The sequence below is a fragment of the Oncorhynchus kisutch genome, linkage group LG4, assembly GCF_002021735.2.
Source record: "Oncorhynchus kisutch isolate 150728-3 linkage group LG4, Okis_V2, whole genome shotgun sequence".
Taxonomy (NCBI): domain Eukaryota; kingdom Metazoa; phylum Chordata; class Actinopteri; order Salmoniformes; family Salmonidae; genus Oncorhynchus; species Oncorhynchus kisutch.
This window is the reverse complement of record NC_034177.2, coordinates 34,091,039-34,116,208: the sequence shown is the minus strand read 5'-3', so window position 1 is coordinate 34,116,208 and position 25,170 is coordinate 34,091,039. Positions and strand designations below refer to the sequence as shown.

At 42.9% G+C, this 25,170-nt stretch overlaps 1 protein-coding gene across 1 annotated transcript in view; it reads right to left on the bottom strand.

Moving 5' to 3' along the window:
* Nucleotides 1-286: 286 nt before the first annotated feature.
* Nucleotides 287-25,170, bottom strand: part of LOC109889425 (C-Jun-amino-terminal kinase-interacting protein 2-like) — a 41,845-nt gene continuing 16,961 nt past the window's right edge. The window contains exons 2-13 of the mRNA XM_020480845.2: nucleotides 23,442-23,547; nucleotides 15,100-15,406; nucleotides 14,802-14,903; nucleotides 12,032-14,339; nucleotides 11,582-11,790; nucleotides 10,834-10,909; nucleotides 9,984-10,156; nucleotides 9,687-9,796; nucleotides 9,447-9,569; nucleotides 8,921-8,991; nucleotides 8,710-8,808; nucleotides 287-6,928 (exon numbers count right to left, since the gene is read on the bottom strand). Coding sequence (XP_020336434.2) covers nucleotides 6,856-6,928; nucleotides 8,710-8,808; nucleotides 8,921-8,991; nucleotides 9,447-9,569; nucleotides 9,687-9,796; nucleotides 9,984-10,156; nucleotides 10,834-10,909; nucleotides 11,582-11,790; nucleotides 12,032-14,339; nucleotides 14,802-14,903; nucleotides 15,100-15,406; nucleotides 23,442-23,547 — 3,757 coding nt within the window. The 3' untranslated portion in view covers nucleotides 287-6,855. The remainder of the gene's footprint in view (nucleotides 6,929-8,709; nucleotides 8,809-8,920; nucleotides 8,992-9,446; nucleotides 9,570-9,686; nucleotides 9,797-9,983; nucleotides 10,157-10,833; nucleotides 10,910-11,581; nucleotides 11,791-12,031; nucleotides 14,340-14,801; nucleotides 14,904-15,099; nucleotides 15,407-23,441; nucleotides 23,548-25,170) is intronic.

Here is a 25,170-nt window from a genome sequence, read left to right as displayed (position 1 = left end):
TAGCTGTTGTATTTTGGCCACCACAAAACCCAGAGGTGCCTTATTACTATTATAAACTGGTTACCAATGTAATTAGAGCAGTAAAAATACATGTTTTGTCATACCTGTGGTATACGGTCTGATATACCACAGCTGTAAGACAATCAGCATTCAGAGCTTGAACCAACCAGTTTATTACTGGGGTTGGGATTTTACTCTATAAATGCACTTTAGACAGATGATTCATAGAAATTGTGATCCAGCAGCACAGTCACACAACCACAAGAAAGAGACAGTCAGACGCATCCCGACATCAAGCATATAGTTTATTCATAAGATCAAACCCATGACAAGGCAGTGTTTTTATTTGTTTTTATTTTACATTTGGACAAGTCCCCCTAATGATACAAGATAGATGAATGTGTTTTTGTCACATACTGATGCTCTACTTATACAGTGAATAATTTTGTTTATGGATTTTTTAAAAAGTAGATTAACTGTTAACTGGATATCTGAGCTGCTATACATGACTAGGGGATACTTGGTGGTTGGTTGGTGTACTTTAGCTATCAGGGAAGTTCAAAGGACTTCAATTAAGCTGTTACAAGACAGAAAAAATACACAAAACAAACTGGTACAGTTAAGAGATGGCACACATCTGGAGCTCAAAGCCATGGGCTACATTGTCAAGATGCGATAGGTTCCCGTCAGAGGTGTTGGACTCGAGTCACATGACTTTGACTCAATTCACAAATTTGATGACTTGAGACTCAGCCTGATAGAAAATAAAATACCTTGATTATCTGGCCAGGTTTTGGAACGATTTGACTACGTGGAGAGCCAGAGACAGTATCTCACTTGCAAAAAAATTAAAAAACATATTGGCTAGTGAAACGCACACATGGACCTATGATTGGACCAACAAAGTCACCCAACACTGGGTGAGCTAACGTAGTGAGAAGGTTTTAGGGAGTTGAAACTGAATGGGCAAAATATATTTTTTTATACATATTTTAATAGAATATATATAGCCTACCATTTGTATTGTATATTTATACAATTGCTTATTCGATCTGGTCATTAACATAGGTCTACGACATTGAACAATTCTTTTTTAAACATATCATCTGTGCTTCAGAACCAAAAAGCTGCGGGTCTTGACTGTTGACCAATGTCCAGTCATCAGCATTGGTGCGCAAAGGCCGTCGCACACATCCAAATAGTGACCAAAAAGCACTTGTTTAATTTTCTCCGATTTTGTCTGGTAACAACAGAGTAGCCTGCCTACATTAATATGATCCATATAGAGTACCGTTTAGCAATGGTGATTTCATTTACAATGTTCAAATATGGCTTAGTTTGGGTGGGTTATAATTATACAGCTCAGTGGTAACGTCACACTACCTTCGATACTTATGGGATGGAGATGTAACATATTCTGGAGAATTAATTACTTATTTGTGAGGAAGAAAAAGGCTAGACAGATCATGCTTTCCATCCAATCCCGCAGCCTCTGCTGCATACAGGTAGGCCATTTGATCCTGCTAGCTCTGGACTACAGCGAAGTGACAATGACCACGTTTATATGCGCACAGTAGTCCGGATAGGAGCTCATATCCCATTTTAAAATCTTATTCGGCTAAATTGTTTACATGCACCTCTGATATCCCGCTCACGAGTAACCGTGAATAAACAGAATATTCCTCATTTAAATTAATATGGGCTAAATGGGATAGTAACTGAAATATGGACACTGACTGTAGGCCTATTACCTCTCACATGTAGCGGGGTGAGTATCATTTGTGGAACGTTCCAACTTTGTAAATAACAAGATTCAAAGTTCTATAGTGGCAGAATAAGATACCGGGTAGGTTGTTGGCAGTTTGGTTACGTTTTTCACTCACCACGTTTATTAAGAAGAATGTCTATCCTTGATCTGGTAGCCTATGGACAAACATTAAGAATAATCTATGTGGTGAGTTGATGCCTATTTAGCAGCTATATAGCTAGGTGAATTGCTCATGCTACTTTGTATGCGTTGTTTGTTGGCATCCTTGTACTTCACGAAGTTTTTGGAACAGATTCATGTTGGAAGTGGAACGTTCCACAAATTATACCCACAACATATAGCATAATAAAATATTAACTCCTTCATAATTATGCATTTATTGCAGTAAAATTATACAACAAATGTTAATTTCGTCATGGGAACAGGAATGGAGAAATATTATTTATTTCAGCATCTCGAGAAAATACAAATGCCAGGGTAATGTGTTATCTTTGACACTGTAATGCAAGCAGACATATGCACCCAAGCCAAACGAAGTCTTATCAGAAATGTGTTTAATTGTTTTCTCAGCTTTTCTTTTCCTTAAAACCAGTCAAACTGATTACATTTTGCACAAGACCAATCTTTCCACTGTTTTGGAGTTGTTGCATTTTCTTTCAGGTCCCTAAACAAAACAGACAACTTTACCGGTATTTACTGATTACTAATGCATTCATTCTATCAATGTAAGACATTATTCTGGTTTGCACTACTTTATTTAGTCTTCTGGGGCAACAATTTATGACAGGCCTACATGCAGCTTCTCTTCCATCTAACCATAGTTGACAAACAATTGGCCTACCAAATGTAGTAAATTATATGGCCTACCAAATGTCAGAAGTTATAAGCAGAAAGTTGTCTAAATTAGTGGTGAATGTAGCTAGTCGGCTATACGGTCCAGTATGGAGTAGCGGGAAAATGAATGATTATGGAATTATGGTGGATTGAATTTGACAGGTAGCCCACCCTTTGAAGTGATTTGACAATCTGACGAAAACGTCATCGCAGAACCCCATGGACTGCACAACACAACATATGTGCAACTGAGCCTGCGCAGACAGCGAAAAACAACAGTAAAGGGTACAAGTTGTTTACATCCCGTCTAAAATCAGCATAACCCAGGCATTTTATCTGGGTTTCTCATAACCGGGACAAAAGCTTTTTTGGGTTAATGTAATTGGGATATGATGTTTTTATGCATCATCTCAAAAACAGAATACTTGAGTATCCTGAATAATAACGGGATAATGGTGTGCATGTAAACGTGGTCACTGTGACATGATATCCCTAGTTGATAGACAGCTAACATGAATGACTTTCAGCTCAAAATGCAGGTGTAAAAGGGTTCTGACGTATGTTTATTTGTGTATCTTTCGTTTTGAAAATGCATCAACGTTTTTTGGCCGTAATGATAGGCTAAATTTGAGCAGCGATTGTGCGCACCTTTGCGTGGGGGTCTCGAACTTTGAACCATTCCTTTTTGGGGATTGCGGGTCAAACAGTTAGAAAACCACTGAGCTGGCAAACAGATTGCTGATTTGCTGAACAGCTATAGGATCGTGTGCAGCGCAAACGTCAAATTGTAGGGACAGAGGATTGTCATATGTATATTAATTTCTCTGTTTTTTTATGCTGATGATCAAGAATATGAACCGTTTACTTGCAAGCTCATCAGCAATGGGGCATCAAGAAACAATTTCTAGCATAGGCCTACTGGTGTTTTGGTATGTCAAAATTGCTTGAAATGTATCATTTACTTATAAGATTTGCATTTGGAATTTGGTAAAATAAATTATTACATAATCAAAATGTGATGTTGACAAAATAATGAAAAGGGCTGTCTGGTAGCCTAAAGAAAATGGACAAAGATTTGTAGTTAAACAAGCCTTTGCCTGTATATTTTAAATTTTTTTACTTGATCTGAGACACACACAAAAACTTGCGACTCGACTCGCTCTTAGAATGCAAGACTAGGACTTGACTCAAGACTCAACCCGTTCTACTTGGGACTCGATTTGAACCTTGTGACTTGAGATTTGCAGTGACTCGAATAATAGTGCCTTGGTCCCACCTCTAGTTCCCGTGTGAAAGCAGACTCTGAAAGCTATTTTAATTGGTTAATCTTTACTGCTCTGCTCTATCAGCGGATTGGCCAGCACTTGAGTGGGTGTGGCATTGGATATCAGCAAGGTGACACTTTACTTGTGTCCCCTAATGACAATGTCACAGATTTGTCTAAAAGCAGTGCTGCTGAAGCCTGTCTGTGGGGTGAATGTCTGAGTTAGCAAGAACTTAGTGGTTCACAAAACATAGTGGTTTGATGTAGAGACAGTGACGTGTATGGAAACGCAACACGCTCAAATTAAAACAAATAATAAAAGGAAATGTACAATGTTCTCTCTTTCCATTGTGGTTTTCATGGTTCTTTTTTGAATATGTCTCCTTTTATTTGACATATTCCATTTCAATAACATCCTTAACGTAAAGGACACAGCACTATCTTGTTGACTCTCTATAGTATTTACAGGATCTAACCGACAGCGATACACATTTAGATTATACCCTCTCTCCCCTCCTACTGACACCACTCTCACAAATAATAAACTGGTCACCATGGAGGTCCCATGACTCTTCATCACCAGCGGATCAACAATGCTCTCCTCTACAAGATCTTCTTCTTGCCGTTTGATACTTTTTGAAGAATAAAAGCAGTAGACGAGCATCCCTCGTCTTCTACACTCAACCTGATATTGGGGATTGCAGTATGACACCTGTTTCAATTCATTCTGTGTTGGCCACCTCTCTACTCCCTTCATATGTTTAGATGTTATACTGTAGGCTACAGTATGCTATGTGAACTGGAAAAGACAACTGTAGAAAGTCAAATGTCCTATTATAAGTACGCAAACGATGTACTGTATATTACCTATGATAAGAGTGAAATCAAGGAGTACATGTGGAAAGGTCAACTTCTCAGGACATTTATCAGGCAGAATATGAGCCATTAGACATTGTAAAGTCAACTTCTAAAACTGTTGGTCGGACCAAAGCAAGCCTATTATATCCAAGAAAATACCGGTCTTTCAATGGTGGCACTTAAATATCAAACCTTTTTCTAACTTAAAGGGGAACTCCTCTCAAAAACTATCTTTTTGTATTTTTCCATAAATGATTAGTATTTTGCATCATCATGATGGTGGCCGGTGACATCTTGAAAGTCTAATATCCTGAAAACTTAAATGCTTAAACTGTCTATCCGCATTTTGACTTGATCCACCTTAAAGAGAAGGTAGAAGGACACAGAAGGCACCACTACTTTCTCAGTCAGCATTATCGATGTCATGACTTTACTTTCCTTGTCGCCTTATGGACAGTCAACCAAGGCCAATCTGGCCTTATTCTCAGTGGACTCAACTCAAACAGGGACCGACACCCACCTGTACAACAGTGCTTCCTGTGAGGGAGTAGTGTTGAACAGTCAGAACCGTGGGATTATGGCTTCTCCTGAAGAGGACCTTCAACTGTCCTCAACCTGATATTCAGACTGATTATCTCTGTACATGTACATTAGGACACTTCACAGTTGGACCAGATGGAAAGGAATAGAACATTGGATTGTTTCTGTAATACTGTATTTGCATTATTAGAAGTCCAGAAGCTGAATGATTCTCTTTTTTTGTATCTTTCTCTCTGTTCCCAAAGCACTGACAGTTATTGCCCCGTTTCCATAGCAACCTCTTCCTGCCACTGCTGTGTCTGGAGATTTGATCAGAGGAGCCGGTGTCCAATGACTGATGACTCCTGAGACAGTTATGGACCATGGTGGACAGGGCTTACTATCAGGTCAACATCATCAACATAAGTCAGAACCCTTTCAATGTCAAAATGACCAATATGATGAAGAGCCTCCATTGCGAAACTGAGGCTTCATTCCATTTTAGCCCCTAGTCCCTTCCCCTAGCTCCTGCTCAGTGTTCACACCCACATATCTGAAAGGATCTGGATAGGTGTAATAAATATGATGGCAACTCCATTTAGCTCAATTGAAGGGCTAACTGTGGCCATCACCACGTCGCTTACACCTGCTCGGTCCTTTCAGATCTGACGCCAGTACATTTTCAAACTATGAATAAAAAAATGGTGGACTTCAAAGCTGGGGAAGGAACTAGAGAAGAGAACTGGAACCAGGCATAAACCACATAACACAACCAGTGAAAGGATAAGCTCTCTGAAATAGGTCCAAGTCCCACCAATTGTTCCTGACCCACCATTTGGTAAACACTGGGCTAAAACATCATCCCTCTCTTCCTTTCTATTTCTTTATTTTTCCTTTCTTCACTTCCTCTTGTTTGATTATTGGTTGTGGATGCTACTTTCATAGTTTGTATGAGTCATCTGTATTTCTCTACTGCCTATACATAGGTGTTCCTAATGTGTATATTTACAGATCACACTTTCTTGTACACGATACAGGTGTTAGCTCAGACCAATCACATCAATGTACCCTCTCTCTTCTTCGATCTTTGAACAAAAACATATTTACACCAAACCTCACCTGACCAAATAATATGCTTCATGTCCTCTTGATTTTTGCGCTATTTGTGTGTCCTAATTTTCTGTGTGTGATTGTGTGTGCATTACCCTCCTAGCCATGCATTGGAACATGTGAAATAGCCATAGTAGGAATTTCATTGTTGTTATTGTTTTTTAAACAGAGAAGGATACATAATATCGAAAATACGGTACCAAGACTTATTCCTAGAACCGTATCATAGAAAAAGAAACAGGCAATCCATCTAGAAGATGGAAAATAAATGTATAAACAAATGAATCAATAAATAAGTCAATAAATGAATAAAACACGTCGCATACTGTAGAACAGAAATTAACATTCCAGTTTTAGAGGGATACTGTATATATGGGGTATTTTACAATGGAAAGAAAAGCCACCAGTACCCCCTGGTGGTGAGATTGATGAACCTACACAAGCAGCAGCAGGAAGAAGAGGATATGGTTGTCATGGCAACATTTCCTACTTCCTGCCTGCTTTACTCCAGGTAGATGTCTTCGGTGGGGCAAGCGTACTCCAGGTGCTCCTGGTAATACTCCTGGAAAGCCCGTCTAGAGAGCAAGACAGAGAACAGAGGCCTTAGCTCAACAAACAGATGTCTACAATCAAATCACCCTGCAATAATGTCTCAGCCAGACTCACATCATGGTTCTAGCCCAAGATGAGCATCAGCTTAGTAAACATTTACCCATACCATTAATTAATGTCTGAAGCCTTTCTGTCCACTAACCCTGACTCCCCAGCCCATACCGTCCTGCTCTGCCCTCTGCTTTGCTGTGTCGACCTTGAACCATGGCCATCTTTAATAATTCAAACCCAATTTGCCTGATTCAGACAAGACAGGACAGGAACTACAGACATTATAAACCACAGCTCACACACACACACTCCCTCTGTCTTTCTCTGTCTCTGTCTCTCGCTGAGAGAATGACTCAATACTTTGAGTCCTCTCCAGCATGCCAGCTGAACTAAAGGGCTTGATACTATAGGTATAGTAGTCTATGGTTTCCAACATTCTTATTCAGACCACAGTATAACAGTTTGTCATATAAGCAGTAATGACCGAGATTGGGAGATAAAGCAGTGCTAAAGCATTGTTAGGCTCAACCCTAATACACCCCCACCCCCTCTGTTTTGCACTATCCCGCAAGCCACATCGAGTCGGAGGGGTCTTCCAATTCAACTCTGAATGAAGGGTAGTGCCTTTTCAGTATTCTAGTTGGCCCTCCACACTAAGTAAATTGACATGCAGACTTCCTTTCGCGTGGTTGTCAAAACTCCCAAAACTGCAACCCAAGGGTCTAAAGTTGCTTCAAGAAGATGGCTGGCAAAAATACTAGGATGGAAACACATGTAAGTAATCCTAACTTTAAAAAACAAATTACGCAAAAATGTACAGTTCAGAGGAATGTGTTTGTTAATGTATACTGAACACAAACATACAATGCAACATGCAACAATTTCAATGATTTTACTGAGTTACAGTTCATTTAAGGAAATCAGTCCATTTAAATAAATTCATTAAACCCTAATCTATGGACTTTACATGACTGGCCCAGCCAATCAGAATGAGTTTTTCCCCACAAAAGGGCTTTATCACAGACAGAAATACTCAGTTTCATCAGCTGATAGTCTCAGATGAACCAGCAGGTGAAGAAGCCAGAAGTGGAGGTCCTGGGCTGGGGTGGTTACACATGGTCTGCGGTTGAGAAGCCGGTTGGGAGTACTGCCAAATTCTCGAAAACAATGTTGGAGGTGGCTTATGGTAGAGAAATGAACATTCAATTCCCTGAAAACAGCTCGTGGACATTCCTGCAGTCAGCATGCCAATTGCACGTGACAAAACTGCACGTTTTAGAGTGGCTTTTTATTGTCCCCAGCACAAAGTGCACCTGTGTAATGACCATGCTGTTTAATCAGCTTCTTAATATGCCACACCTATCAGGTGGATGGATTATCTTGGGAAAGGAGAAATGCTCATAAACAGGGATATAAACACATTTGTGCACAGAATATGAGAAATATACGCTTTTGTGCGTATGTGATCTTTTATTTCAGCTCATGAAACATGGGACACACAGTTAACATGTTGCGTTTATATTTTTGTTCAGTATAGACAAACATGATTATGCATATTTTTTGGTCATCACTACGGGGGCACAGCCAATGCCTTACTGCAACTTCAATAAAACAAACAGTGCTGTGGAGAGGCTCTACATGCCTAGGTTTACAAGCACAGCTTAAAGGGGATTGAGAATCATACTCCAAAGTGTGTCCTATAGCAGAGATGGGTGTGTGAAAGGGAGACTCTGAAGTACTGTGTGTGACTCACCCAACACTCTCGGCCACACGCCGCATTGACTCCTGGGAGACAAAGACGTGGCAGGCAAACCTGTTCAGCATGGGGTGTTTAGTGATGAAGCCAAAGTAGCTGAGGAGTGAGAGAGGGGGTTAAGTATAAACAAATAAAGTTGAATGTTCTACCTTTATTCTTTGGTGTTTTATTGTCTAATGAAATGTATCCTCAACATTAACTTTCATACCAATTGTTTTTGGGGTGGCATCCACAGAAAGAGATGTTCTTCATCTGGAAGAAGTGACTACATCTGTCAAACTGGAGAGAGAAAGGGAGGGGGGAGAGAGAGATGCTCATATTATGTGGTAGTTTCAGCATCCTTTTGATTGCACTACAGTCGCTTAAGAGTCTCTGCCAAAAACATATATGTCCCTGTTACGTCCCCAGTTTCTGTGTTGTGGTGTGTTTCAGGATGGCTTCCTGAAATCCTCCAAGCAGCTGATTGGTCGACTCCATGGCTAATTTACTTTCTTTGTTTTGGTTCTGTCCAGCCCCTTTTCCCCATATTACCGTGTGAAGGAATAAATTCCTATTAAACGGTAAAATCTCTGCCTTTTGTCATCCTTACTCGCACCTACAGTCCCATATCTCCTTCACTTCACGGGGAGTTGAGTTGTAGCAGGGAGTTGCGTTCCCTCTTCATAGAGGCGTGCGTAACAGTCCCAGTTTACACTCGTCTCTTACCCTCACTTACACCTCCCCATATCTCTCACCTCATCCAAAGTGTCATATTCGTCCTCCAGGCTCATCACCAGTTTAACCCCTTGTAAACTAATCTCCAGCTCACACAGAGAGGGGGGTCTCACATGGACCGTCCGCTTCCGCGCTATCGCAATCTGACAAAGAGAGAGTTCGATACAGATCAACTTTGTTAATTGAACACTGTTTCAGACTATTGAGCACTCTATGACCTGTTAGTTTACCCAACCCAGAGTGGTGCATTTCCTGTTTACCTTCTGCATGGCGGCACAGAGGATACCATTGCCTTGGTGATAGGGCACCTCCACAGAACCCAGGAACTGAACGCTGAAACTGTCCATCCAGGCTGGGTTCCTCTTCACTCCTACCGGAAGTACACACACAGGAGGTGACATCAGACTGGAGGCATTTATGTACCGTCTATTTTATCTTATTGACATCCAGGTTATGTGTCTCCAGTGATGACATACTCTGTATAGAAAGGGAACTTTCCAGTAAAACTGTGCTCCTACCAGACATGAACGTAACGTTTATGTCTCTCTATCACTCACCCATTATCTCCTTGAACTGCCCTATGACCTCATGGGCATAGAAGGCAGGAAATATCCCCATCTCTCCCGTCCGCATGTTGTAGCCTCTGTACCAGTAGTCATCCTCCTCCTCCTCGACATACAGAGGGTCGTCCACATCCAGCTCCAACTCATCAACATGTCTAGGGATAAACCTGTAGGAGGCAGGAGACAGAGGGTATAGATACACACACATTACTTGGTTTTAGTGAGGAGGAAGCAGCATCTGTCTGGGTATCAGGTGACTCCCCGAGGAGAGGCTGTTAGCTGAAGAAACAGCAGAGACACATTTAGGGATGGAGGGGAGAGAAGAGGGAGGGTGGTAGGAAGGGGGAGGGAAAGTGCTGAATGATTTAGGTTTATAAAGGTTAGGGAGAGAGGAATGATTCAGTTTACTGAGGAAAGGGGAAACAGTGAGCACACACACACACAGTGAGGCCCAGGTGGTGGCAGGCTGGTGTGTGTATAGCTGTTCCCCCTGCAATTTCACTAGGGCCATGACACCTGCCCCCCTCTCACTATCTCCTTTCCTCTCTTCCTCCCTCCATCTCTTCTTCCCTCCCCCTCTCCAGACCACTAGTGATTCACCAGAGTCACGTCTCCTACTGCACACAACCATCCTTTATCCCATATCACCTACAACCCATAGTGCATGTGTGGGACTAAGAACAAAGAGTCAAACAGATAAGAGATTATAACATACTCTTGAAATGATAACGTTACAATAATTACAGTTTTTTCTCTGATCATGATTTCAGATTGCTTGTTGTGTTGCTCTCTGTTTATATAACACGGTATGTCTGTAAATTATGTTCTGAATGCTATGACTCACCTGTATACAGCCCTGTGTGTCTGGTCTCTCTCCTCTCCGTTGATGGCACAGGAGAACAGCCCAAATGACTCTGTACCTGCACAGGTAAACACAAACAGTGAGATCACTGATACACACGTTGGGAGGGACATTAATATAACCCATAGGACCTCTCTGAATAACATCTAAATGAATTATAACTGCATCGGTCAAAATAACTCATTTTGATGAAATTCTTCTTCTTTCCATTTGTAATAGATCCTTAATTATGTAGCGATCCTTCAGTGATCTTTTATCATGCTACAGCTTGGGAGAGCTCACATGAACACTCTGGACTCAGGAAATGAGACATATTTAGTTGGGATCTAACTTGGTACAGGCCTGAACATGAATGAATACAACAACCACGTCTCAGTCACTAGTAAGCAGTCATGGGTGGTACTGATAACTCAAAAATGTACTCAAAAGGCATACGTGAAATATGCAAATAAGCCTTAACACAGCATTTTTTTTAAACACCCAAAATAAAAACTCTTATCAACGCAGTTCCACAAAGAGCCATACACTTATTTTTGTAGAACCTTTTATGATAGTTCCTTTTGGAATAAAAAAATGTTTTTTGGCGCTCTTGATTTTTCTATGGGTCTTCAAAGAACCATCCCATTTAAAGTTTGTTCAAAGAACCTAAAATGGTTCCCCTATAGCATCACTCTGAATAACCTTATTTGGTTCCAACTGGAACCTGTATCTTTAAGTGTAGGATACTTACTAGAGGATCGTGAGGTGCTGTTGACAAATACGTTGAGGAACTTCTTGGAGAAGTGCATGTCAGCCTCAGGTGAGGAGTCTTCTGACGAGCTGAGGAGTTCTGGCCGCACCCCTCCGTTCCCCCGGAAGTACCCCACCTCCCCCATCCCCAGAGGGTCATCGTCACACAGTGTAGACAGCTCACTGTCATCACTCAGCACAGAGGTACATCTGGGAAGGGCACGGTTCACACAGGTTAGTCATAATAGCTTAATAGAAGAAGACAATATAAAAGCATCCATAATGCACTATATAGTTGACTCCTGATAAATCAGCTTGGGACTGTTGTGACAGCACTGACTAAACAGGAGTAATTAAACAACTTGATGTAAATGACTTTTAAATTGCCAATAGAATAAAATTCAACTAAACCCTTCCACAACAAAGATGGGCCCTTTCTCCATGTAAGTACCTCCTTAGGCTGACCAGCTCCAGTGTAGTGTTCTCATCCACCACCAGAGTGTACTTCATGGAGTCGTATGCCAGACCGTCGTCATCCGGCTGGGACCGCAGAGGGAGGTCTCTCTCACACAGGGTGCGTTCCTGCTCCAATAGGGTGAGGTCCCGGACACTCTCGTCGATGGGCGGAGAGCTATCCAGGTACTGGTGGCTGCCACCGTAGGATGACTGCTTCCTCAGGCAGCTCAGGAATGGGGAGGAGTCTCCCCCTTCCTCTTCCTCATCATTGTCAGTGGAGTAGGTGAGGCTGAAGCATCGGTTGGTCTGGGCCGTGGGGATATCCAGGGTCATGCTGTGTTTGACAGTGTTGATACGTTCCAGGGAGGCCGTAGAGTGTCCGTTCGGCTTGGCCTCTGTCTCGCGGCCCTCGTCCTTGTCAATCGCCACGCTCTCACTCAGAATGGGAGAGTCCAGCTCCTCCGTACCCTCCAGCATCATCAGGTCGTTATCGGGCTCCACAGTATCGTCATCTTCTTCATCCTGCCTCTTGGTGTTTTTGCCTGATTTAGGGCTGGTGATTTCTTTCTCAGAGTCCTGAGTGTGATTGTTGTTTGTGGATACCCTGTTGCCATAACGCTCCACGATCACCGGTCTGATGGTGTCAGCTGTGGGATTGCTCTTGTACAGACAGGGGCCAAATCTATCGTTGACTTTCCCTGTATTCCATTTGGGCAGCTCTGCACTCTTCTCCATCTTCTCGCTCTCCTTCCACTCCTTCCTCAGACCCTTCCCTTTTTTATCCTTCGATTCCTTCGTCACAGATTTCAGCAATCTTTCACCCACAGCGTCGGTGAACGTGACTGGCTCGATGTCTGAGGAGGGTGAGATGGTGTCCGAGACGGACACTGACCTCTTGAAACAGTCCTCGGGACAGCTAATTGGATAAGACCCCTCCAAGATCATCTTGTTCACCAGGTTGTTAAGCAACCAGGGTGAGTCTGAATTCTCGCTCAGCTCGTCCTCGCTCTCCGACTCTGACTCTCCCTCACTGTTACCGTCGTAGTCGTCAGCGTGAGTGGGTATGAGTCTGGGTCCCACTGGCAGGTAGAAGGAGTGTTTGAAGCTCTCCAGGCTGTGGTCGGGTTCTATCTGGAGTACCATCTGTTTGGACCTTCTGTCCTCCTCACAGCGTGGGGGTGGGGGCAGGGCCTCATCTGGGTCAGCCTGGTGCTCATAAGGCAATTCATCATAATCATCTACACTCTGTAGGCCCATCAGAGCCTGGCCGTCATCATAGGGCTCTGGGGGCAGGATGGGGGAGTCAGCAGGGGGGGAGATGGCTAGGCTGGGGGAGGGTAGTGGTGAAGGTGAGGGTAAGGGTGAGCCCACTTTGATGGGGTCTGGGTGGCCAAGGAGGAGCGATATCTTCATTCCCACAATGCTGCTGTCCTGTTCTAACTCATTGTCAGGGCCCAGTTCCTGGTCGGAGGTGGGTGAACTGGCCTCTTCGATGGAGTTGGTGAGGTGGGAGGAGCGTCCACTACTACTGTCATCACTGGTCATGTCCAGCTCTGTCTCTGAGATGGAGGAGATCATATTGGAGACCAGGGGTCCTCCGCAGGCAAACGCTGCCTCCAGCTCCCCCTCAATGTCTGATTCTGACCCGGGAGAGCTCAGGTCATGCTCTTGGTCTGAGGTGGCGTAGCACCGCTTGGCATTCATGTCAGCGATGCCAGGGTCCGAGGACGGAGATGTGGAGTCATTGGCCGCCTCATTGGCTGTAGCTGGAAGCTCGCTCTGGTCAGTGTTTCTGGATTGGTCGAGAACATCAGAGCGGCTTGATGGCATATAGCTGGAGAAAAAAGCCAGCTCACAGGGCTCGATGGAGGGGAACTCAACGTAGACTGAGCTCTGGTTCTCCTTACACGCCATGTCATAGGTCTCCTTACACATGAACTCTACGTCAAAATCTTTCTCCAGCTCCTCACCTGACAGAGGGGTGTCAGCTCCGTCATTCCCCCCAATGGGAGCAGTGGAGGACAGGCATCGGCTGGTCCCGTCTGGGTCGTTTTCCAGTTCCCGGTCCAGGCCTGACCAAGTAGTGACCGTGTAGGTGTCGGTGGGACGTCGCTGGGTGGACATGCAGGACCGTGAACGTTTGTGGTTGTGGTCAGCGTTGTTGAGGTCGTGGTCGACCTCGGTGTCAGAGCACTGGGAGTGGTCATCCAGGGATGAAACTCTGGAGGTCAGAGTTGAAGGGTCGGCTGAGGAGTTAATGACCTCGTCAGAGCCCAGGTGAGACTTGTGTTGACCAAAGGAGCCTATTGGAGAGGGAGAGGAGAGGGGATAGTGAGAGAACAGAACAAGTAGAGATAAAATGAAGAGAGATGATAGAGGTTGAGGGAGATGAGAATGCAGAGAAAAGAGAGATTAGAATGGATCATGAGAAAATTATTGCAATAGCCACTTTAAACCAGAAGTCACCAGAGTAGGGATGGCAGTGATAGGTCTGTTTATCTATTGCTCCCATCTAAACTATGCTCTGTGTTGGGCCCAAACACACAATAACAAATTAATTCTCACCAATTGGACTTGGAATTTTTGGTGTCAAAATGGAGCCCATTCTTTAGAATCCCAAACTATGTTTGCCAAAGTCTATATCTACAGCTCTGGCCAGTGAGGACAGGACGACTACACTTTTACAACACGTCACTAGATGCTTATGGGGGATGACTTCTGGAGGGCGGCCATTTTTGGGGTGGGGGTGGGGGGGGGGGGAGTACCTTTGCTCTGGGGGGCTGGGGCCTGGGGGGCTGTTTGGGAAGGGCACTGGCCTGTCACGTGGCTCCCATCTTCCAGACATGAGTGGGTTGGAGACAGACGGCCTGCACGCAAAGGACAACAGCTTACTGTAACATTTAAAGACACAGCATAAATAGACAATACTAGGTAGATAAATTATCATACAAACATTTGTAGAAAACCTTTTCCTTAGAAAGCTAGGGTATTTGAGAGGAAATAAGCTGCTAGGGGTTGGTAGTGGTTTATTATTGGTAAGTAATAAGACAGCACAGTATTCACCTTGTGAGGTGGGCTTGCGTAGAGAGTGCTGCCAGCTGCCCTTCTTTGGAGAAAGACTGCTGTTGTTGTTCAATGAGTCCTGAGAGAGAGAGAGAGTGGTGGTGAGGTTAAGGGTGGTGGGCCGGCTCTTCAGAGTGCCCAGGGTAGGGGAAGGAGGAAGGGAAGCGGAGGGGGAGGGTGGAGCATCAGGGTCCACCTCCTCTTCATCCTCGTCATCCTCGTCATCGATCATCTCAAACTCCTGGAAGTCGTCCTGGAAGGAGCAGACCGGGTGGTGAATATCGCTCTTCTCCAGAATCAGACAGTCCTGACAGAGAGAGAGAGAGAGAGAGAGAGAGAGAGAGAGAGAGGGAGGATATGAAGGGAGGGGGAGAGAGAATGAGTGACTGGTGGTATGGCAGAGATTGCTTCAACAATATTTTAACACTGTGAGAGGCTGAAATGCAATGCTGTCAGCAAATTCTCAAATGCTAGTATGAACAAAAGCAACAACCCCAGAGTCACCTTCCTGGACTCATATACAATAGTTTTCAGAGAGCTGTGGGACAGTTAAACCCAGAGCAGCCTACACGAAGAATATAACACTGCAGTATCCCATCAGCACACAAACACACATCAAAGCAATATGGTAGGCTGGGGCTCAGGTGACTTGTCCACTCTGCTCCAAAGTCTAGAAGGGGGAGAGAAAGAGACAGAGAGAAAAGGAGAGAGAGGGGTGGATTGATGATGCCTCAGGTTTCAGCTGTTTTACAGTAAAATTAAATTTAAATTAGATTCAGATGTGTATGTGTGTGTGTGTGTGTGTGTGTGTGTGTGTGTGTGTGTGTATGCTTTTGTCCAGGCTAAAAGCACTCAGCACATCTTTGTACTGTATATCTTTGTATATGCAAAAAGTATGGGGAAATAGTCACTGTACCATTAAGTTTATTTTTTTTAACCTTTTATTTAACTAGGCAAGTCAGGTCTGGCCAAACCCAGACAACACTGGGCCTATTGTGTGCCGCCCTATGGGACTCCCAATCACAGCCAGTTGTGATACAGCCTGGAATCGAACCGGGGTGTCTGTAGTGACACCTCAAGCTCTGAGATGCAGTGGCTTAGACCGCTGCGCCCCCCGGGAGCCCTAATTGCAGTCTCCAAGTGAAAAGTTGATGGCAATAATTATAGATGATATTTTTATTTATTGTCTTAGTCGCTACAATGTGAATAGACACACTGTTACATCACTCACTACAATCAACACAACACTATATTGCTTTTGACAGGGAGAACACTGGATTTAATATATTCTAGCTATCCACTTTGCATTTAAACAGCACAGCACTCATCGGTCTCTCTTTCCCTCCTCTCTCTCAGCATCAAAGCCCACCTTCTTGTCCCCTTCACACAGGACTGCTAACGCCTGCTAAACCTTAACACCAGAGAAACTCAAATCAACCGTCAATCTAGAACCCAGGGGAAATCTAGAAGATACACGTACAGCACAGTTTCTCAGAGAAAGTCAAATGACAAAGCCTACTGTACAAGAAACATGGATCGGTTGCTTTTTATTAGTATAGATTTTTTTTTTTTGCGTGTGATCACAATGGTAGATCATCTATTAATCTTAAAAGTCATACTGATAGTGTTGTGTATTGGTAGTGTATTAATATTGTAATGTACTCATAACAGTATTACTCCATAGTGGACATTTAAACATTGACATTTATCTACAGTTAAACATCACCAAATCAATAAGAATGTAATGACTACATTCTGCTCCGTGGTGGCAGTGGTGATAGTGGACAGCTATAAATATGAGTGTGTGTGTGTGTGTGTGTTTGTGGATCAATCCCCAGTTCTCAGGTACTCAGGTACCATGTTGGTCCAGACAGAGCTGACATTCCCTCCCTTCTACACGCCAGGCAGCCAGCCTGGCGGAAGCACAACCCTTCTGCTGACAATGAGTTTCCCCTCTCTCCCTGTCTCAACGATAGGAGCTAGCTCCATTATATCCAGAGGAATTAAATTGATAGGAGGGAGAAAATGTTGCTGTACTGTTTGTTAATGTTACATTAGTCTGTGTTACATTATCGGTTCATTACATTCTACTTGTATATACATCCAACAACAGGAGACCAAACTCACATACTCCTAATACATCTATGTTAATCCAAAAACAGATTAATAATGATTGGTCCTGGTTTATCAATACCATTTAGTGATTGATTAATAACACTAATGGCTCCTCTCCATGCCCTAATTATACAATGCAGTCGGAAAGTGTTCAGACCCCTTGCCTTTTTCCACATTTTGTTGCGCTACAGCCTTATTCTAAAATGGATGGGAAAAAATTGAAATAGCTTATTTACATAACTATTCACACCCTTTGCTATGAGACTCGAAATTGAGCTCAGGTGCATCTTGTTTCCATATCATCCTTGATGTTTTTAAAACATGTGGTAAATTCAATTGATTGGACATGATCTGGAAAGGCACACATAAGGTCCCATAGTTGACAGTGCATGTCAGAGCAAAAACCAAGCCATCAGGTCAAAGGAATTGTCTGTAGGGCTCTGAGACAGGATTGTGTCGAAGCACAGATCTGGGGAAGGATACAAAAAACATTTCTGCAGCATTAAAGGTCCCCAAGAACACAGTGGCCTCCATCATTCTTAAATGGAAGAAATTAGGAACCACCGACACTCTTCCTAGAGCTGGCCACCTGGCCAAACTGAGCATGGACTGGGAGACTATTCAAGATCGAGGGAAAGATGAACAGGGCAAAGTACAGAGAGATCCTTGATAAACCTGTCCAGAGCACTCAGGACCTCAGCCTGGGGTGAAGGTTCACATTCCAACAAGACAATGACCCTAAGCACACAGCCAAGACAATGCAGGAGTGGCTTGGGGACAAGTCTCTGAATGTCCTTGAGTGGCCCAGCCAGAGTCCGGACTTGAACCCGATCGAACATTTCTGGAGAGACCTGAAAATAGCTGTCCAGTGATGCTCCTCATCCAACCTGACAGAGCTTGAGAGGATCTGCAGAGAAGAATGGGGGAAACTCCCCAAATACAGAAGTGCCAGGCTTGTAGCGTCATACCCAAGAAGACTTAAGGCTGTAATCATTGCCAAAGGTGCTTCAACAAAGTACTGAGTAAATTATCTGAATTTCACACCCTGATCAATTTCACCTGTCCTCGTTATTGTCTCCACCCCCACAGGTGTCGCTTGTTTTCCCCAGTGCATTTATTCCTGTGTTTCCTATCTCTCTGTGCCAGTTCGTCTTGTATGTTTCCAAGTCAACCAGCGGTTTTCCCGATCTCCGGCTTTTTGCATTCTCCTTTTTCTAGTCCTCCCGGTTTTGACCCTTGCCTGTTTCCAGACTTTGTGCCTTCCGGCCTTGACCACGAGCCTGTCTGCCACTCTGTACCTCCTGGACACTGATCTGGTTTTGACCTTTTTGCCTGTCCACGACCAATCTCTTGCCTACCCCTTTGGATTAATAAACATTGTAAGACTCCAACCATCTGCCACCTGTGTCTGCATTTGGGTCTTGCCTTGTGCCTTGATACTGAACCCTTATGTAAATGTCATATTTCAGTTTTTATTGTTTTATAACTTTGCAAAAAAATAAATAAACCTGTTTTCGTTACTGAATTACAGAAAATTACTGGCAGCACAGTAGCCAGTTAATTACTGTAGATTTACAGGAAAAAATATGGTATGGTACTGTATTCTGTGGGGGACAGCATTGTCACTAATGGGTGCACCAAAAATAGCCTCTTACAAAGCACGCCTCAAAATATGGTAATGAGACATTTTGCCGCCCACAACATTTTCCTACAATACAGCATAATTCATAGTATGCTTCTGTAAATATACGCAAAACAGGTAAGTTATTTACTTTAAAATTGTATTGTAAAATTACAGAAGTGTAGCAGAATGACATTGAGCCCCCATAATGTATTGCTCTTTAGTACTATAATATAGAATTACAGTAGCTAACTTAGTTTTTCTGTAAATTTACAGCAATTTGTTACAGTGCCGGTAAAGGAGAGAGCTACAAGAGTATCTGAGACACACAGACCCACAGGCCCCATTTGTCTACTACCCCTTTGCTATGGCATATTATGAATAATATATAATGTGCAGGGGCATTAATCACTGTTAGAGAGAGAGCAAGAGAGAGAAAGAGAGAGTGAAAGAAAGGGAGGTAGAGGGGGAGACTCACTTCACCTGATAGCTCAGTGATTTATGCCCTAGTCTGACTCAAGGGACTGAGTATCCTGTCTGCTCCCAAAATACTGACAGCCCTCTCTCATTCTTCCTCTCATTCATTTTGTATTTCTCTTATAATTTCTCTCTGGTTCTACTCCCAAAGATTGATAGATACCAACAGGAAAATAAGCCATTTGCTTCCACCCAACCAGGCTTTCACTGAGACTCATTATACACGGCAAACAGAGAATGGAAGACAACTCATGCTCATTTATAGCTCATCTCTTGAGCTCGTCTGTAGCTCATATCTAACACCCAGACACAGACAAGTCACGAGACTGAAGGGAAAAATGCAGAAACTGTCCGAGTCAGGAGTTAACCTCCCTTTTCTCTTCACTGAAGCATTATGGGAAATATAGGCCAGTGTTCTCTCCTCTCCATCTGCATAGGAATGACAGTGAGGACATGTGGGAGGACCAAAGTCAGTAAAAATCATCATCATGATATTCAGAATGTCAACATTAGGAATAACAGAATTGGAATTGCTTCTTTGTGCATAATGGGGAAATTAACCATTCCTAGGTTGATTATTTATGTGTGTACAGTAACATTCAAAAGTTTACCTCTACATGTACTCATTACAAGGTTTTTCTTTATTTTTACAATTTTCTACACTGTAGAATAATAGTGAATACATCAACACTATGAAATAACACACGGAATCATGTAGTAACCAAAAAAAGTGTTAAACAAATCAAAATATAGCCACCCTTTGCCTTGATGACAGCTTTGCACACTCTTGGTATTCTCTCAACCAGCTTCACCTGGAATGCTTTTCCAACAGTCTTGAAGGAATTCCCACAAATGCTGAGCACTTGTTGGCTGCTTTTCCTTCACTCTGCAGTCCAACGCAATTGGGTTGAGGTTGGGTGATTGTGGAGGCCATATGATGCAGCACTCCATCACTCTCCTTCATGGTCAAATAGCCCTTACACAGCCTGGAGGTGTGTTGGGTCATTGCCTTGTTGAAAAACAAATTATAGTCCCACTAAGCACAAACCAGATGGGATGTCGTATCGCTGCAGAATGCTGTGGTAGCCATTCTGGTTAAGTGTGCCTTGAATTCTAAATAAATCACTGACAGTGTCACCGGCAATGCACCCCCACACCTCCTCCTTGCTTAATGGTGAGAACCACGCAATGCAAAGATCATCCATCTGTTCACCTACTCTGCGTCTCACAGACACAGCGGTTGGAACCAAAAATCTCAAATTTGGACTCATGTTTCTTGGCCCAAGCAACTCTTCTGCTTATTTGTGTCCGTTATTAATGGTTTCTTTGCAGCAATTTGACCATGAAGGCCTGATTCACGGAGTCTACTCTGAACAATTGATGTTGAGATGTGTCTGTTACTTGAACTCTGTGAAGCATTTATTTGGGCTGCAATTTCTGAAGCTGGAAACTCTAATGAACTTATCCTCTGCAGCAGAGGTAACTCTAGGTTTTCCTTTCCTGTGGCGGTCCTCACGAGAGCCAGTTTTATGATAGCGCTTGACGGTTTTTGCGACTGCACTTGAAGAAAATTTCAAAGTCCTTGAAGTTTTCCAGATTGACTGACCTAGTCTTAAATTAATGATGGACTGTTGTTTCTCTTTGCTTATTTGAGCTGTTCTTGCCATATTGTGGACTTAGCCCTTTTTTGTAAAAGACCTTCTGTATACACCTGATTGGCTCAAACGCATTAAGGAAAGCAATTCCACAAATGAACTAACAAGGCATTCCAGGTGACTACCTCATGATCCTTATGGAGAGAATGCCAACAGTGCAAAGCTTTCAACAAGGCAAAGGGTGGTTACTTTGAAGAATCTGAAATATATTCTGATTTAACACTTTTTTGGTTACTACATGATTCCATATGTGTTACTTCATAGTTTTTATGTCTTCACTACTATTCTACAATGTAGAGAATAGTCAAAATAAAGTAAAAATTCATAAAAACCCTGTAATGAGTAGGTGTGTCCCAACTATTGACTGGTACTCTGTGTGTGTGTGTGTGTGTGTGTGTGTCGCAGCTTACTACAGTTCAACCAAGTCAAAAAACTTAATTACACGCATGAAAACATCTGTTTTCCTCCTTCTCAAAGCATTCTGGGTCATCTTCAAAAATACATTAGTAACTGCAGCAGTTTACACCAATAGTATGGACGGAGGCGTGGGCTTGTACAATCCTGTCTCAGAGCCCTACAGACAGGTTGTAAAAACATTATCACATTTTAAACATTTAAATCTTCTCTCCAAGAAATGCCCTTTCTGGTATATTAAAAAAATCCAATGATTGAAGACTAATATCTCTGCTCCGGGACATAATCAGTTTAAGTCAGTTTATGATGGAATGGGTGGGTGTGCGTGTGTGTGCGTGTAACTCAAAGGGAGCCAAACCTAATCTTGAAAGGGGTATGCAGATTAGGAAGTGAACAATGAATGGTTATTAATCAGAGATGGGGATTGGGCAGAGGGATAATCCCACTTTTCTGATTGGTTGTCAGCCTTGAAGATCAAAGAAAGTGCTAAAAGATGACCTCTACAAAATTATTTCAGTGCTTTATCACACACACATACAGCACACATACAAATACAGGCACATGTATAAACAAACAGAAACCATTTAACTGTGTGATAGAGGCTTAATGGGCTGATGACAAACACCCAATCAAATACATAAAACAAACACACACACACACACCACTCTCCAGCTCTGTTCTTAATCCAGAGTGTCAGTCCGAAGTCAGCAGGATTAGTTCCTTTGGGGCTGGGCGACTTGGTGGGGGTGGGTTTGATGATGTAACATAACAAAGAGTGACACTGTCTCTGGCATACACCCACACATCTGTGGACTGAGCAGTCAGGGCCTGTTTGTTCCATTGGGTGATCTGCGTTTGATTGCAAGGATAAAAGTGTTTCCCTTAACTTGCTTTCTGAGGTTGTAGGCCCGGGTCGTCTCTACACACTGACAAATTGCTTTGTAGAAAGAACTTTGCATGTGACTGAAGAAATATAACTCAATTGCCCAGTTTTTTTGTTGTTGTGGGATTAATGAGGCAGAAGCAAAAACATGTCTCTTATGGGGAAGAGGAGGAATTGAGGTAAAAAGAAGGGGGTTGAAGGTAGGATCTCTCTGAACAGAGCTCTGCAAAGCAGCTAATGAAGGAATGAGCAGTCAGGGGAGAGGAGAGAGAGAGGGGGAGGAGAGAAGGTGGAAAGGGATGATGCGGGAGGACTGTCTCTGCATAGCAGCAAACTGCACTGGGTTATTCACCCTTTTCTGCAGCTATGGCTCAAAGCCACATAAAACATTCACATCCCTCAGGAGAGAGAGAGGGGGGAGGGAGAGTGAAAATGGGGAGAGAGATAGAGAGGGAATGAGAGAAAGGGGTGACAGATAAATAATTAAAGAGGGAAACAGAGAGATAGAGAGAGAGGAAGCAGACACAGTGCTTCTCCAGTAGTTCAGGTCTGTGGATTATCTCCAGAGCTCGGTCACTAAGAGGGGATTTGAGTTGCACAGTACAGTACCATTCATATTCTACTCTGATGCTGGAACTGATGTTGATAGGATGGAAATGATAGGGCAGGACTGAGCTTAGTATAAGGTCACTAATGTAATGAGCTCTGGTAACACAGGTATTAACAGCAAGTTACACTGCCGCTTATATAAGAGATGAGCAGAGTACACACAAATTGGCAGTTATCACCTCCAATGGCTATACCGGGGAGTCGATCTCTCTCTCTCTCATATTCAATCTCTCTGTCACCCACAGCAATTGTCAATCAAAGCCCTGAGCACCATGTGTGGCAGAGACACACAGCCACACAAAGAAACCCAAACAGATTGACAGCCAAGGTGCTTTGCTTCAATTTTGTTTTCTATCTGTAGAGACCTTGTTTTCTATCTGTACTTTACACGACAGTAGTTTGAAACCGTCTGCAAGCTAATCTATTTATTGATGAGAGCAGAATAGCCCCCAGAAAAGTTATTAATTACAGACATGCTGTTTCACTACATTACATTGGTGTATGTATGTGCCTGTGTGTTTGTGTATGTGTGTGCATGTGTATGCTTGCATGCGTATGTGTGTTCCACCTTCTCGTATGGATCAGAGTCGTAGTTGAGTCCTATTCCACAGTCATCTGTGATTTCAGACAGATCCTCATCATCAAACTCCTCCAGACTGATGTCATGGGAAGGCCTGGAAGAACGGGAGGGAGAACGTTAATATTTACACATAGTACACACACACACACAAACACACACATTTGTGATTTCACCTCCAGTCCTCATGTACCTGACCACCACCCTTCAGGAGGTGAGCATATCTCTGAGTGATGCCCACACAGAGTGCTCCGACCCTGGGAACGACTGCTCTGAGATATGGCCCATCACTATTTAGTTCTGTGCCTCACTCACCAGACACAAGAACCCACACATCCTCCATATTTTGTTTTGCTCTCTAAGCAGACAGAGGAGTTCAGCCATTACCCCCCCCCCAGTTTGCAGACAACAGTTCATGAGCTCATCATCTTGTTTTCTATAAACCATCTGTATAACTGTGGTCCATTAGTTACAACAGAAGCTCAGCTATGTACTCCATTAGTAAGATACTTTTGTAAGGCTCAGAATGCTGCAATGCAGGTTTTCTAGTGAGGACAGGACATTCCAGACAGGGCTTAGTACAGATGTATACAGAACTACTGTGAAGCAGTGTCAGAAAAAACATCAAAAGGTGGAAACGTAAAACTAGATCATTGTCTAACTGGGCAAAATTGCATACCGTAATAGTGCTAAATCATAAACACACACACAGAGCTCCTGACCAGCAGCAGCCTACAATGTGATACAGGGAAATTATTTGGGATGTCATCCAATATGAATTGCTGTCTGAAAATAAACTATTTAGGCCTTTGTGAACTCTCCTTACTGTAATAAAAAAAAGCAACTTACAGGACTGTTGTCGCTGATATCACTGTGTGTACAAACTATCTCCAATTATGTTAATAACATTAGACATCTAGGCTGAGTTGCAATGAAAAAGCCATATCTCAGACTGGCCAATAAAAAGAAAAGATTAAGATGGGCAAAAGAACACAGACACTGGACAGAGGAACTGAGCATCCCGGAGTCGCCTCTTTATTGTTGACGTTGAGACTTGTGTTTTGCGCGTACTATTTAATGAAGCTGCCAGTTGAGGACTTGTGAGACGTCTGTTTCTCAAACTAGACACTAATGTACTTGTCCTCTTGCTCAGTTGTGCACTGGGGCCTCCCACTCCTCTTTCTATTCTGGTTAAAGCCAGTTTGCCCTGTTCTGTGAAGGGAGTAGTACACAGCGTTGTATGAGATCTTCAGTTTCTTGGAAAATTCTCACATGGAATAGCCTTCATTTCTCAGAACAAGAATAGACTGATGAGTTTCAGAAGAAAGTTCTTTGTTTCTGGCCATTTTGAGCCTGTAATCGAACACAGAAATGCTGATGCTTCACACACTCAACTAGTCTAAAGAAGGACAGTTTTATTGGTTCTTTAAATCAGAACAACTGTTTTCAGCTGTGCTAACATAATTGAAAAAGGGTTTTCTAATGATCAATTAGCCTTTTAAAATTATAAACTTGGATTAGCTAACACAACGTGCCATTGGAACACAGGAGTGATCGTTGCTGATAATGGGCCTCTGTACACCTATGTGACATTCCATAAAAATAAAAAACATCTGACGTTTCCAGCTACAATAGTAATTTACATCATTAACAATGTCTACACTGTATTTCTGATCAATTTGATATTATTTTAATGGATGAAAAAGTGTTTTTCTTTCAA